At 35.2% G+C, this 14754-nt stretch overlaps 1 protein-coding gene across 5 annotated transcripts; it reads right to left on the reverse strand.

The window, feature by feature from the left end:
* Positions 1–1964: 1964 nt before the first annotated feature.
* LOC113693946 (BTB/POZ domain-containing protein FBL11-like) lies at positions 1965–14037 on the reverse strand. 5 transcript variants are annotated; one of them, XR_003449207.2, is made up of 19 exons: positions 13718–14037; positions 13532–13582; positions 13276–13396; positions 11958–12099; positions 11782–11831; positions 11581–11669; positions 11399–11492; positions 9470–9506; positions 9221–9372; positions 8437–8971; positions 7801–8079; positions 7541–7686; positions 7068–7418; positions 6177–6420; positions 5928–5983; positions 4614–4694; positions 2910–2960; positions 2733–2801; positions 1965–2350 (listed from the first exon to the last, which is right to left on the reverse strand). XR_003449207.2 is itself a non-coding variant. In XM_027212736.2 (19 exons), the coding sequence occupies exons 1-19, from the start codon at positions 13894–13896 to the stop codon at positions 2177–2179; spliced, it is 2895 nt and encodes a 964-aa protein (XP_027068537.1). In that variant the 5' UTR covers positions 13897–14037; the 3' UTR covers positions 1965–2176. The 5 variants fall into 5 exon arrangements, 4 of the variants coding, with proteins under 4 accessions (XP_027068537.1, XP_027068538.1, XP_027068540.1 ...); XM_027212736.2 differs by having other exon boundaries at positions 2910–2954; XM_027212737.2 differs by lacking the exons at positions 11399–11492; positions 11581–11669 and having other exon boundaries at positions 2910–2954.
* Between the last annotated feature and the right edge of the window lie 717 nt (positions 14038–14754).

Raw genomic sequence — 14754 nt, forward strand, 5'->3', positions numbered from 1 at the left:
CAAATCAAATTTTTACATAATCTGATTCATAGTCCCTCACATTTCACAAAATGAATTTTTTCATCCCAAACATTTTACAAAATGAATTGTTTCGTTTCTCACATTTCAAAAAATGAATTTTTTTATCCCTCATATTTTTCAAAATGAATTTTTTCATCCCTCATTGATCATGTGTATGAATAGTTTTTTTCTATAAATCCACATATATGTTTATTTGATTTTACCTAAACAGTACAAATATCATGTAATTTATCTCTATTGGATTTCATCTAAACATGTTAATCGTAGTTATATACATGCTATTCAATAGATATATATAGGGGTTTAAAACTAATAATTTTGTTTGAAACCCATGTATATATTTATATGATTTTACCATTTGAACCTATTCAATATTTGTGACCTTTCTCTTTTGGTAATAATTTATTTATTGAGTTGTATAATAAGGTAATCTAATTAATGAATCCTAACTCGAATTCTATAATTGTGTTAACAAATTTCAATTTAAATCTGAAATTTCTATTCGATACTTTTAAGACCAACAGTTGAATTACTTGTCTTGTAATTGTCTTAAAATTTGAAAGTGCAAATCATTTATTTCTTTTGTCATACTTTTCTTTTGTTTATTTTTTCTATCCAAATTTAATTCGATATAAACACTCGATAATATTTAGGATTAAATGTCTGCTTTATTTTCAAATTTCGAGTAAAAAAAGAATATATGTGAAAAACTAACAATTTTTTTAAACCCATGTATATATCTATTTGATTTCACTTGAGCAGTACGAATAGTATGTAATATATCTCTATTTGATTTCACATGCTAGTCGCGCTGTTCAGGTAAAATCAAATAGATATATACATGGATTTTAAAAAAAAAATTATTCACACACATGATCAATAAAAGATGAAAAAATTCATTTTGAAAAATGTGAAAGATGAAAAAATTCATTTATGAAATGTAAGGGACGAAAAAATTTATTTTGTGAAATGTGAGAGATTATGAATTGAATTATATAAAATTTGATTTGACAATTTTACCCTTAAAATATGATCACGTGCTTTGCACGTGGTGAATTCCGACAAAAAACTAGTTGGAAATCTAAGTAGGGATCAAATTTGATCAATATGAATTTGTATGGGATATAAAATTACACTTTTAAAAGTGAGGGACGAAAAAAGTCATCTTGTAAAATGTCAGGGACATTTTGAACGATTTTCCCTTACTTTTATAAAGACACTTGTCTAAATTTACTAGTATATTTTTACAGCAAGACTAATATTTGAAACCTCTCTTTTGTAACAAAATTAACCATACCTTTCATTTTATGGGTTGAGTTGATGAGTTCCTGTTACAAAGGAGTAAGAGTGTAATTAATTTAAGAAACGTCTAAATGTAAAGGGTGTAATAAATATGAATCTGTTAAGTTTGGTATTAATTTTTTAGTAAGAGCATTATTAATTTAGTAAACGTATAAATATAAAAGGAGTAATAAATGTCAAAGTGTGCAGCTATATGATTAGCTTGGTGTAAACTAGTTTTACTAACAAACTCGATATCTGTCCCAAAAAAGGTTAGGATATAATTCAAATGTTAGATTTGTTTAAAAGGTAAAATCTATTTGAGAAAATATATAAATACAAGGACATGTATTAATTATTAGTGTGCATGCATACACATGACAAGATGTGTGGAATTTTTGGTGCGCTATACACTAATATGTAGATAGTACCACCACAAAAAAAACGTAAGAAAGACGGGCTTCACCGACTTCAAAGAATAGGTCATATACTAGATTTTCGATCCATACACGTAAATCTATACGGTCATATGGAATACTTGATAGCGCATTTTGAACATGTAAATTAGTAATACTGGTTTAAGAATCCCCTTCCTTTTCAAGAGTCTACTCCAGCAAAGGAAAAGAACAGCTACATCAGTTGCTTTGGTTAGGACAAGCGTATAAGAAATAAGATTTAGGATATCAATTGTCAAAGTGACTATAAAACATACTGAGTTAAAGGCTGGCCCAATTCAGTGGAATGGAAGGAATGATCTAGGACCAAAAAATTCTGATTTTGGCGGGATGAGCTATGGGGTTGTAAAAAAAATCCCAAAAATCTATTTTTTCTTCCACCTTGTATCACCACTCATCTTTTTTCCTTCCTTCAATAACTACAGCCTTTCTTTGATTACCGCTCTGGTAAGTTTCTTGCTATCCCAGACCAGTAATAATGTTTCTTTATGTACAGGTGTCTTATGAATATCCAACTTGTGGAGGTCTAAACTGCACCGTTGAAGTTTACACCTTGCTATCTTCACATAGCTCAAGAAGCACCTGTCAGAAAACTGAAGCAGACACTTGAAGATTAGGCGAAATGTGCACGCTGGAAGTAAAAGAGGGAAGAAGTCTCGTGCCAAAAGAGCTGCCTTAGTGCAATGCATGATATTGTCTATGAATGTTACCACAAAACAGCCTAGACAGCTAAAACTTCCACTGATAGACAACAACTTCAACACAAACTATGCACACTAGCAGCTGTGTCAGGCTATTTGCATTTTACTGAAACATTTTCTTGTCCCCTTAAATCATCATTGAATTGGGAGTTTCAAAGAAAAAGAATCTATGCTTAAAGCACTAGTATTTTCCATGTGCAGCATTATTATTATTATTGCAGAAAAAAATATGGTGAGAACCTTCAAAACCTGTAAAAAGAATGCCTCAACTTACATCTGGAATGTCAAAGTCACCGTCGCTCGCATCACAAATATCAAGTGACATTTTCCGAAGCATTGGCATCTGCAGCCAACAACCAGAAGCAGATCAAATATGCAAGTTCATAAATTCAGTTTCACTAGGAAATGGAACTTTAAAAGGATTTAAAGAACATGGAACCAGTAAGCTCACCTCTGAAGCCATAAGAACAATAAAGTTTTTGGGAATTCCAGTGCCCTACATCTTGAAATTTAAAGTTCAGATCAGGCCCACTGAATTGTTACAAAAAGAGGTAAGAGATAAATTATCTCACACTATAGGTGATCTGGAGAATTCTGAAGCTTTTGAAAAATTTTATTAACTTCAAAATTCTCCCGAAACTGTTCCATATATGCCAAATATCGCAGGGACAAAGGGAACCAGGGCTGTTTACCCAATTATTACATTTCTCGTCGAATATTTAAAACATAATTTTGTTTGTATTAGGTTCCCAAACACATTTAAGTTGAATTCTATGAAGCCAACTTCAGTTATTTGAAAGCCAAAGCATATTATTATTTCTTCTCCCTCTCTGTTCCATTATCCTGCTCTTGCTTCTTTCCTCATCAGGTTTTAGTTCACATATTTGCCCTTTCTCAATCAGACTGTGGCAACACCATAAGAACAAATAGCACCTATTCAAGTAGAGATCAACTTAAATATATATATATATATATATATATATATATATATATATATATTCTGACCACCAGGATTCTGTTCTGAATCGACCTCTCTCTCTCTCTCTTCTTTTTTCTAATATCAGTTGCATCCATGTTATTGTTTTCCTAGATCATACAGTCTTTTTTATCAACTTTATGTCTTGGTGAGAAAATTTTGGTTGTTTATAGTGCCTCTTCAACCTTAAATGTCTGTGGTTTCTCCTCAATTTGAAAATGCACCCGCTTAAGTTTGAGGCTTAATTCCCCTGGTGTAGTCATTAAACTTGGTGAGTCCATTTTCATTTTGACAAATAATTATACTACAATATCTTGAAGAAAACTTGCAAGACAAGACCCCAGTCACAATTTTGGGACTTCTGATAATCTCCAGCATAGTTGATGTCCTGATAGCTGTCTCAGTCTTAGCCTTGACGACCTTGTTCCAATCCTTGATCATGGTCTTGCGGCATCTGATTCTTAGCTGCCTGCTCCAACTGAATTGGATAGGCATAACTAGATTGGCACCCATACTGCCTTCTCTGTAGTTTCCACAAATTTTGAAGATTTTGGAGATGGGCATATGCAGTAACATTGGCAGCTCTGCAAGCTTCCAAGGCAGTGACCACTTCACCACAGTGTGAGTTTTGCCTCGCATTTTTAAACCAGTTCGTGGTTGTGGAAGGAGAATTACTCTTTGTAGATAAACCCAGCGATGAAGTATATTTAGTTTTTTGTAAAGTCAAGAGACGAAGTCAACTAAGGTCAACTTTAAAGCCAATCTCCAAGAAGTCAACTTAAAAGTCGATTTCCAAGAAGTTGACTGTAGTCTCAAGAGCTCAACTTCCACATTTTTGGAAGTCCATTAAACATTAACAAAATTTTTAAATTTTAAAAAAAGCAATACTTGCTTACACGACCTGAGGTACAAAGGGGAGTCTGGCAATATTTCACCTTATTTTCATTTGTTAGCTTTAGAGGTCCAAAGGGGAATCAGGCTACAAACTTTCTAGACCCTGAAAGCAATAAAGGGTTCAATAGTCTTTCGAGCTCGAATTTCTTAAAAAGATGCGCAACAAACTTAAGCATTTTGTGCTGAATCAAAAGTAATTGTTCAACAGCAATAAAGTATTCTTCCTGACTATGAACCTTTATTTTATAAACAGATAAGCAAGGAAAGAGGCAATTGACAACTCACAGTATGACGTAGCAAGAGATCTTCAAGGGCTCGACAGTTCATAAGAGGTGAAACACCATGGGCTGTTACTTCCCCACAGTCCTAATAAAAATTAAGAATTGCTGAACATGAGAGGCAGTAGGGGCAGTTACTGAGAGCCACATAAGTTTAGAAATTGATGAATAGTTTATTTATTATGACAGAACCAGTAAAAACATTCCTGTCACCATAGAAAAAGCAAAAAGAGGAGAGAACACCTTGAGAGGTCAATAATGAATTTTGGAACTCTCTGCAGACTTTTGAATGATATTTGAGCATTAAAGGACCCCAGGTCATCAAAAATAGGTAACCTAATGTCTCTTCTTGCCATTGATTCTTCTGTAAAATGCTTTGGGCGGAAAATTTTTTGAACAGAAATATAGCTGCTATAGAAAGATCACATCCCCCAAAATGTTCCACTACCAGTAATGTGCAATTTGTGCTCAAGAATTGCAGTCACAGAGGCTGTAACAAGTGGATGATCTGAATGACTGAACTAAATAAAACCTAAAGCCGGCAAAGGAAAAAGCTTAACAAGTGATTGCTTAGATCTCGTTTCCCTCTTGTACCAACATATTCCCAGGTCGACAGTCATTGTAAAAGGCTTGTAGCCCATCTATGATAAGGATAATGGAGCCTTGGGACATAAAACCCCTTCTTTCTTTCTTTTTGTTTGGGCTGGGGGAAGGGGGTGCAGGGAGAGGTGAGAGGTGAGAGGAATCATTTCCAGAAGGGACTAAATCGTTACAGAGCTATGGCAACATATATTTTAGAAAGGCGAATGTGGGCACTCACTTTTGAAGCTACAAGAACCTTGAAACTTTCACAACCACTTAACAAGGCAGTCAGGAGAAAATTTATAAAATACGGATCTACAAACCACCAAAACTGTAAATATGGAATTTAACAATAATGCCAATGTCCAAGGCACATCCAATAATGAAAAAGAAAAATGAGGCAAGACCTGATTCTGTTAGCAAGTACTGTTTTTGCAACACGAGGGAGTGTTCCTCCTCCGTAGTAATACTGCTAACAGTTTAAGGAGAAATACATGTGCAATGATTTATGTATTAGCAATACGCTCATTGCTGAAGGACAAAATAAGGATGATATAAGTTTTAGAGCAATGTGACAAAGTGGAATTTGAAATGTACAACCCCTAAGAAAATGCACACAGGACACAACTCCCAAAGTAAATGGAAGTGCATACCAGCTACTATCCTACGAATACTTTTTGAGTTTTGAGAACATAGTCTTCCTATACAAATCTCAAGAACTAGACAAAAGATGACTAACCTCAAGATGCATAGAGATCAAACCTGGCCAGCCACATGAAATGATATCTTGGGATTCTACAAACAACAGCAATCAAAAATTAAATTTGAGTCATTTATTGCCTCACAATTCAAAAGTTCTACTTGAATTAACAATAGGGTGCAAAATCAAATAGAACACAATGAATAGAATCTGCCACCTGCAGCAGCTTCAAGAACATGAGAGAGGATGCAGGTTCTAAGAAAATGCATTTCAATCATTATTACCAACCTGGATTAAGAAGTCTGCATCCAAGCAATGAAAGATCAACCAAATTTGGACAATTTTGAGTCAGAATAATTAAGTCAGTATTTGTCATCCAAGCTGCAACCCTTTCAAGTTTCAAATTCCTCAAATTTGGCATGCTGATCTGAAAGCTTAGTGAGGAAATCTGACCAAAGCAATAGCAGAGAGCCAGTACTTGCAGTTTTCTAAGGGTTTTCATAATGTTGATCACAAGAGAGTCAGATATCACCTGTTATAAGCAGAACATATTACCCACAAATTTCACATAGTTCTTCACATATAAAAAGGACAAGAGATCAAACTACTCTAACCAAATGGTTTCAAAGCAAGCAAATAAAATCACTTCTTATTATGTTACTAGTCAAGGTAAATCAAAAAGGAAAAAGTTGTACATATAAAGTCTGCAGAGATTGAAAAAGATGGTGAACTAGATGCGTATGCTGCAGATAAATGAAAGATTGCAGCAGAAAATCCAAATTATTTCGATGTCCTGAGCAAGAACATAAATCGGTTGTGTTTGTTTTCTTCTTTTGGGGTGTGAGTGGGGGCAGAGTGGGGCAGGGTCTGTGCAAAATTAATATTTGCTTCAGTTGGCTTAGACATTTCTCTATCATTGTCAAGGCACAAGATGAGTAAACAAATTTCTCAATCATCATTAATATCTGTTTGGACATTTGTCTGAATAGAAATTATACGCAAATGAAGGAGAAAAGAACCAAGAGTAACAGATATAGGACAAACAATTAAAAAAGAAATTGATCTACAATCTCTCACAATCTGTTTGTAGTTTATGTACTAGCTAATGCCACAGAAGATTCAGCACCTGATGACAGATATGATTTGGTTTGATCACATATAAGAAAGGGCCACAGTTACCTGGAAATAAATCATCAGCGTTTCTAACAAAGGAGAGAAAGCAGGTAAGAGTCTGAGCCCATCATGCCCCAAGGACCCACCTAAACCAACTACCAATGTCCGCAGTGATCTAATTGCAGGTTTCAAGCTCTCCAAAGAAAAGAATGAAAATCCCCATCCAACTGCAATTTCCTCCAACTGGCACGACTTGCCAAGTTCAGAATGCAACTCTGTCGAACTATATGCCAAGTTAGAAGGCTCTCTGCCTTCAGCATCCATAAAATTCAGTGACAAATGCTTACAGCCTCTTGCTTTCAGGCATTTCAGACCAGGATTTCGATGGATTAAGTGAGCAAGAGCAAGGCTAGAAACCTAAGTGAAAAATTCTCTCATCAAACAAAGACATTGCCATGAAAAGCTTTGGAAACCAAGTGTTGAAAACCACATACATGAAACAGCAAAGAGAATTCTATATGGTTTATCAGTTATCACACCTTGGTTTCAGAAATATCTAGCATCTCCAAGGAACATCCTGGAAAGCGATCGAGAGCATCATCCACAAGGTGGGTTTCCCTTAAAGATACACTCTTTATCATAAGAGTTTGAGATAGAAGTTCTGAAAGAGATGCTTCACTGACCCCTGCAATTAATAACAGTGTCAACATAATATTCTTGAGAGCAACATGTCTACATTCTTAAACGGGAAGGAATAAAACTTCAGCCAACAGAAGAGGAAAAAAATTATATCACTTACCCATGCAGCCACCTATATGTAGAGTATGGAACTTAGAAGCAAACGAGTGCAAGGGTTTTTTAGCTTGTGGCTCTACATGGTCCTCAAGGTTGTGAACACCAGAACAAAGCGCCGAGATTGATTCTTGCCCAAAATAAGTATCACAAGCCAAGATTGAGCGAAGCAAAATGCAGTTTAGTATTACAAAAGATATGCCAGAATCTGTTACTGACATACAACCATTAAGGTTAAGGTAACAGAGGGATGCACATGATTTGGTGATCTTACGCAGGTCAGAATCTGGGGAAAACATAAAAAATGACAGTTATATAGCACGGTTCAATAATTATCAAAGCATAGCACTGTTTCAAACACAATCAGAAAAAGAGTCACAGCCAAAACTCAGACAGCACAGTACCAACAACCCCGCCCCCCCCCCCCAAAAAAGTGAATGAAACACACTCTGGAACTCAACAATCTAGGACTGGCAAACAAACAAATTGTACAAAGGCTTAATAAAACAGCACATTCTAACTGTATGCAACAGGTGCATGACAGAGGAGATCAATTTCCAAAGTTGTTTTCAACTGAGCTCGACAGCTCCAATTCCAGATAATAAACACGCACATGAGGTATAGGTGAGTTTGATTATCTCACCAGCAATATCACTTCTGCCCTGCAATGTGAGCCTTGTGATATTTGAAAGTTGTCGTCTGGACATGTTACTCAACAAGGCATCCCAAGGGCAGTGATCATCATTTGGGAACTCTCTTGATCCTAGGGGAGATAGAGCAGGTTGTGAAGATACAACGGATACTTTTGCAGGTATAAGAGGGCTAACATCCACTGTTAGGTCAATGTTGCACAGAAGAGGAAATCTTGCCAACAAGCGAATCAACTTCTCAGTTCCAAAGTCTACATAATTTACGGCCCTTAGCTTCCTCAAGGATGGAAAGGACTTGGAGAAGCACTTGAGAGCATCCTCAAGATCCAGCATTGGACAATTTGAAATATCCACCTCTTCTACAGCTTCAAAAGTCAAAGTTGGCAAGTGATCCACATTGAGATATTGAAGGTTGAGCAAAGGTCGCTTAAATTTTTTTCTTTCCATTATATCCCTGCTGTATAGAGGAGGAAGTAATGACAAGAGCAGAATAGGCCTAATTTGCGGGCAACCTGAAAGATCCACCTTCTGCATGGTGAACTAGGGATCAGTAAGTTACCAATTACTATGAGAAACCACCAGATGTACCAAAGCATTACAGACATAAAAGAGAATATCAAGGCAAGCCTCAAACAATTCATCCATTGTAAAGATCAGAATATCTGTGTGTCTGCATACTGTAATATGTTTTATTCACACATATAAGCATGCTCGTATCTGTATGTGTGTTTCGGCCCACATAATTTACAAGGGGTAAAAAATGCAGATGAGTATAACCTTAGTAAATTCTGTTAATCGAATTTGCATACAACTCAAATCACAATCTGCACATATGTTTCCCACATCGACAGAAGGATGTCCAGCTAGCTGAAGGATAGCATCAACGTTTTCATCAGCAAACTCTGCAAAGAAGCAGCATCTTCTTTTACCTAAGAAAAAAGCAACTTAGATAAAGTTAGTTTTTAAGATTAAAAAAATGAATTAAGATAGTTATATTTAAAAGAAATCCTCGCTAGAGACAGTTACCAGCAAGAAACCACAGAGGCAAACAATTACACCGTATCTGCAAAAACAATGGTGAGAGAGAAAGTTAACATATTGATGAAACATATTAATAGCCATTATGTGAAAATCTTCAGCAATTTCCATGTAGAACATGACACTAGTTTCAGATACTCAATCCAAACAGTAGAAACTTAAGAGCAGTATAGGGAGAGATCTATGTTGAAATGCTACATTGTCTACAAGCCTAAACTGGTTTGTTTGGATAGAGGTTATTTGAAATATTGTTTGGAATAATTACTATAGCACTTTTTGTAATGTGATGTATGTGAGATAAAAAAATGATTGGGAATATAAAAAGGTGGGCTGAAAAATGTGTTTATGATGCAAGCAAAATAGTATTTGAAAAAATGGGGTATCCAAACAAACCCACTAGTATCCCAGGAAAATACCATGCATGCTCCCATGAATATTATTAATGTTATGATTATCAATTAACATATATCAAAGAATACAACACCACAATTTTAAAAACTGGTTTTTTTGGATAGAGGTTATTTGAAATATTATTTGGAATTACTGTAGCACTTTTTGTGATGTGATGTATGTGAGATAAGAAGATGATTGGGAATATAAAAGGTGGGTTGAAAAATGTGTTCACGATGCAAGCAAAATATTATTTGGAAAAATTGGGTATCCAAACAAACCCTAGTATCCTAGGAAAATATCATGGGTGCTCCCATGAATATTATCAGTTAACATATATCAAGGAATACGACACCACAATTTTGCCAATGCAGCACTAGAAGAAAAATTTGAGGAGAAATTGATATGCTTAATTAGTCCTGGTAATTTCAAGAATATGACTTTGCTAGGTCAAGAAACAGCAACTCAGAAAGACAATTCAACTCGTTCATTCTTGAGGTAGATGAATTAGATGCAAAGTTTATTCCCTCCTGTACCTGCAAGGTAAATTGTTCCAGCACCATTTTCCTTTAATAATACTTTCCAGGAGAATAAATTTAAATTCTAAGGTCAAATTGCAATTTGCCGGTAACATTTTAGCGGACATGAACTCGCTATTTATACATTTCAATTGGTAAACTACAGATGCGCATATAGCTTGTGGTTCACTACATGACTCATAACAAGAACAATATCTTGGAGCAGTTACCCAACCTAGCAATTTGAAAGAGCACGTTACTATCACTAACTTCCAGTAACCAAGCTTTGCATGAGCCACACTCTTTCTCCATTTTGAAATTAATAGGATAGATAATCATACTAATATGCTTGCTTGACCATTCATTTGATAGGATGCTTTCACAAAGTGGAATAGTTTCTTTATGTAAAACAAGGAAAATTGGGTATCAAAAGACATCTTATGGCTAAAAAACGTGTTTACTCTTCTTATTCTGCCATATCACAATGACATCCAAAGCCTACTATTATATTCTCTTTGCAGTCTTCAGTCATTCAAACCAAGCCGCAATGCACAACTTAAATGCGAGAAAATACAATTCAGTGAATAAGTGATACATTTCTTAGAAGTTTGTAAGATTGTATAGATAGATTTTGCGTGGTTAACATCACCAGCAAACCCAATTCCCAAAAACAACCTTTAGAAAGACAATCAATCTATTTACAGACCATGATTTGCCATAGGAGATTTTGCATTCAAACTTTGGCAGAAGAACAACACTGCACCAAATTTAAATAATAATGATAACAAAAGAATATGAGCATGTTGAAACTTCATCTTATTTCGAAGATCTATAAATCAGAATTTCTATTATTCCAATCAGTAAAAAATGGCCTCACGATACATTTTGGTTACAGTCCTTGGAAGATCTAATAACCACTAAAAAAAGAAACTCTTAACTGATTCTTATGATAGTGAACAAGCATCTACCTACCGATCCAAGACATAAACAGAATGGCTCTAAAGGATACCTGTCGCAACATGCCAGTGCAACCATCTTCAATAGTCTTTTTTCGGATGTTAGCAGCAAGCCAAAGAAGAATGGCATCACAAAGATATTTCTCGCTGTTAGGGATAGGTTAACTAATATCAGCATTATAATTGACACTATTAATCTACTACAATGGCAAGTTAAAAAGGCAAAAAATCCAACCTATCTATGGTCAATTCGGGATGTTGAATGCATGTATTTAGTAACTGGTAAGGAACATCCAAAAAAGAGTCACACAACATTGCCCATTTCTGGAGAAGTATAATATACGCAGTTAGATTGAAGAAAGAAGGGACCAGCACAATTGGTGATGGAAATAGATGATTTGGCAGGGATAACAAATCCAAAATCCTAAGCACTTACGAGGTTCCTTGCTAGATAACTCGTGCAAAGATGTAGAATCAAATCATTTGCTGCAACATATTCCATTTTCATCTATAAGATGGAATGATATAACATACATGTCAAAACACAACCTAACAAACAAGATCTTACAAATGCCATTTTCATAGTTTCCAAGCAGTAAAAATCTTCCTTACCATGCTCTACACCATAATTCCAAACACGGATCAAAGCATCTACTTGTAGTTTTGGAGTCAATGGGTCCTTGGAAGATGTTACTTCACTCAACCAAAGCTGACATTGCAAGAGCAGCGATTCCACTCCAAAAAATAGAGCAGCCTGATACATAAATAGCAAGTTTGAAGAATCAAATGAATCATCTCAGAAACAGGTCATATTTCTTGTCCATCTAGACTTTAAAATATACAACATATTAGAGTAGTACAGTGGCAGCAGAAAAAACTACATAATACATGAAGGTTTTGTCATCCCAAAATTACACCAAGTCATTATCATCCAAAACATAACTCTTCCATTCAAAATGACTTTATACAGAGCTCTTAAAGATGTCAAATAAAGAAAGAACAAGTTATTTCCAGGAGAAACTGCATTACACAATGGGTTTGACATGTTTCAGCAACAAACTTGAAACCATTCTTTCATTGGTGTAAATATGAATATGGATGAATTTCTGAAAACAACATGCTTTCATGAAGCAGAATAATGAAAAAAAACATGCACAATGATTACTGAAAAAATTCTGTTGTAAAATCCTTCAACTTAATGCCACACTGTCTTCAATTTAACCGAAAATATTATCTATGGACACACTAACTTTATGAAGTTTGATGTTCTTTCGAACTGTTGAAGGCCAATATGATGAATGTTTGGCTCCCACAGTTATCATGCATTACTAGATGAGATTAGGTCTACATGAATATAAATGCATGTGCTGAATCTGCTTAAGTTCTATACCAATTACGTTCAGTTCGAATATCATGATGACAACCTCAAGGGAATTAAAAATTGTCCAAAGAAATAAAATGAGAGTTTGGTTGAACAAATAAGATTCATGAGGAGCCAAATTGCCAAGGGGCCACGAACGGAAACATAAATACTTTAGTTAGATCGAATCTACAACTTCAAGAAGAAACATGTTGGTGTTCGTGATATTCTTATGTACTTCTGCACCTGTGGGAACCGTTGTTTCTGTTATTGTCCACCTGAGCATCAATTTTAGTGTATGTCTTCCAGTTATTATCAAGTTAAACCCTTCATCCATCTTGAACAAAGAAGTTAGGAGCATTCTTTCCACTTTATACCATCAACTCTCCATTCAAACAGAAGGAATATATACATATATATATAAGCTTTCGTGATGTTTGCGGCGTATGACAGCTTGAAGCACATAAATTTTTGACAAAAAGCAGGATTCCAAGTTCAAATGAAGCTTCTAAGCCAAACTGTCAAATGTTGTCAAAATCAATAACATGTTATAACCTCTTATGGTCTTACCTCATAGAGAAGAATAAAATTATCAGAGGTGATCTCCACATAATATCCAAACATGAACCTCAAAACACTAAAAAATGATTGTGCGTTCCAATGAATTGATACCAAATCCAGGCAAGATTCACTGCAGAAATCAACAAAAAAAATGTTTTAATAGCTACCAAATAGGTACCAAAGAGCTAAAATATCACAATACTTTATATCCGGTAAAAAAAAAAATTTCTGATCAATCTACTGATAAAGTGATGAACAGTAATACCTAAAGCTTCCAGATAAGAGACCGCTAAAATAGGAAGACATTTGAATGATCCTGTAGAAAAGTTGTCAAGAAATACTCATTCCAAAAGAAGAGTATAGTGGAACTGCGATTGAACTGGATGAGAATAGCAGTACAGAATTATAAGCATGTTAAGGAAGGAAGATGAGGCAGTCAGTATTAGTTTGCCTGTTTCGATTGGCTTTGATTTGGACGATTCTGTGAGTGAGAATGGAAGTCAAGTCCCATCTGTAAATGTCAGCGGTTGAAATGGAAATCACATCTTCCGCGTCACCTTCAACGTCGTCTTCCATACACCTTAGAGTTACGAATTCCTCGTCTTCGTCCATGCCGGTGTTCGTCGCCATGAATACACAGCTACCAAATTTCTCTCCACTCTCGTGAAAAGAAAGAACCGGGATCGGGAAAGACCCGAGTCACTGGCATAAGAGCTATTATAAACACTAGACTAGACGCCGGTCCAAGAGTTTGTTTGGATGGGAAGATTTGCATAAAAAAGTTTCAAAATTTTTTTATTTATACCATAAATATAATTTTTAATTATTTTTTATTTTACATACATCACATCATAAAAAATACAATAATAATTATTTCAAATAAATATTCAAATAACATCCTATCCAAACAAAATTAACTTGTGAGGCTTTTATTCACTTTCCCCACCCCCATTTTTTGGTAAATTTCTCTTTTAGACTCGGATCCATTGAAATTTTTTCAGACCAACAGTTCACTTGCTTCAACAGCTAAAGAGACCATTCCTGTTTCCTTCATAGCTGTCCAATTTCCAATTTCCCTTCCTTTTGCAGTTTGCTGTACTGCGAAAAAGAATAAACCCAGAAAGACGTAGCGGACCTTGCTTTCACCTCTTGGGTTGTCATAAAAAATCTGACCCATCTCACGAATCCATGGGCACATCATTGATTCGGGATGCAAAACGAAACTGCACAATGGGTCACCATCAAAATTATGAGAAGGGCTGGGCTTGCCATCCTCATGTTCTGTCCTCTAAAGCCCAAAAGTGAGTTCCTCAATCCTTTGCATTTCCTCCGCAACGGATCTTCTGTCCCACACTCTATGTCACTCTCTGTCCCACTTTTTATTATATTACTATTTCTCTTATATAAATATCATGTTTTAGTTTTTTTTTGTTTTCTTAAAATCCAATAGCTATTAATTAAGTAAAAAATAAATACAACAGTTTCAAA

The sequence above is a fragment of the Coffea arabica genome, chromosome 6c (assembly GCF_036785885.1).
Source record: "Coffea arabica cultivar ET-39 chromosome 6c, Coffea Arabica ET-39 HiFi, whole genome shotgun sequence".
Lineage (NCBI taxonomy): Eukaryota > Viridiplantae > Streptophyta > Magnoliopsida > Gentianales > Rubiaceae > Coffea > Coffea arabica.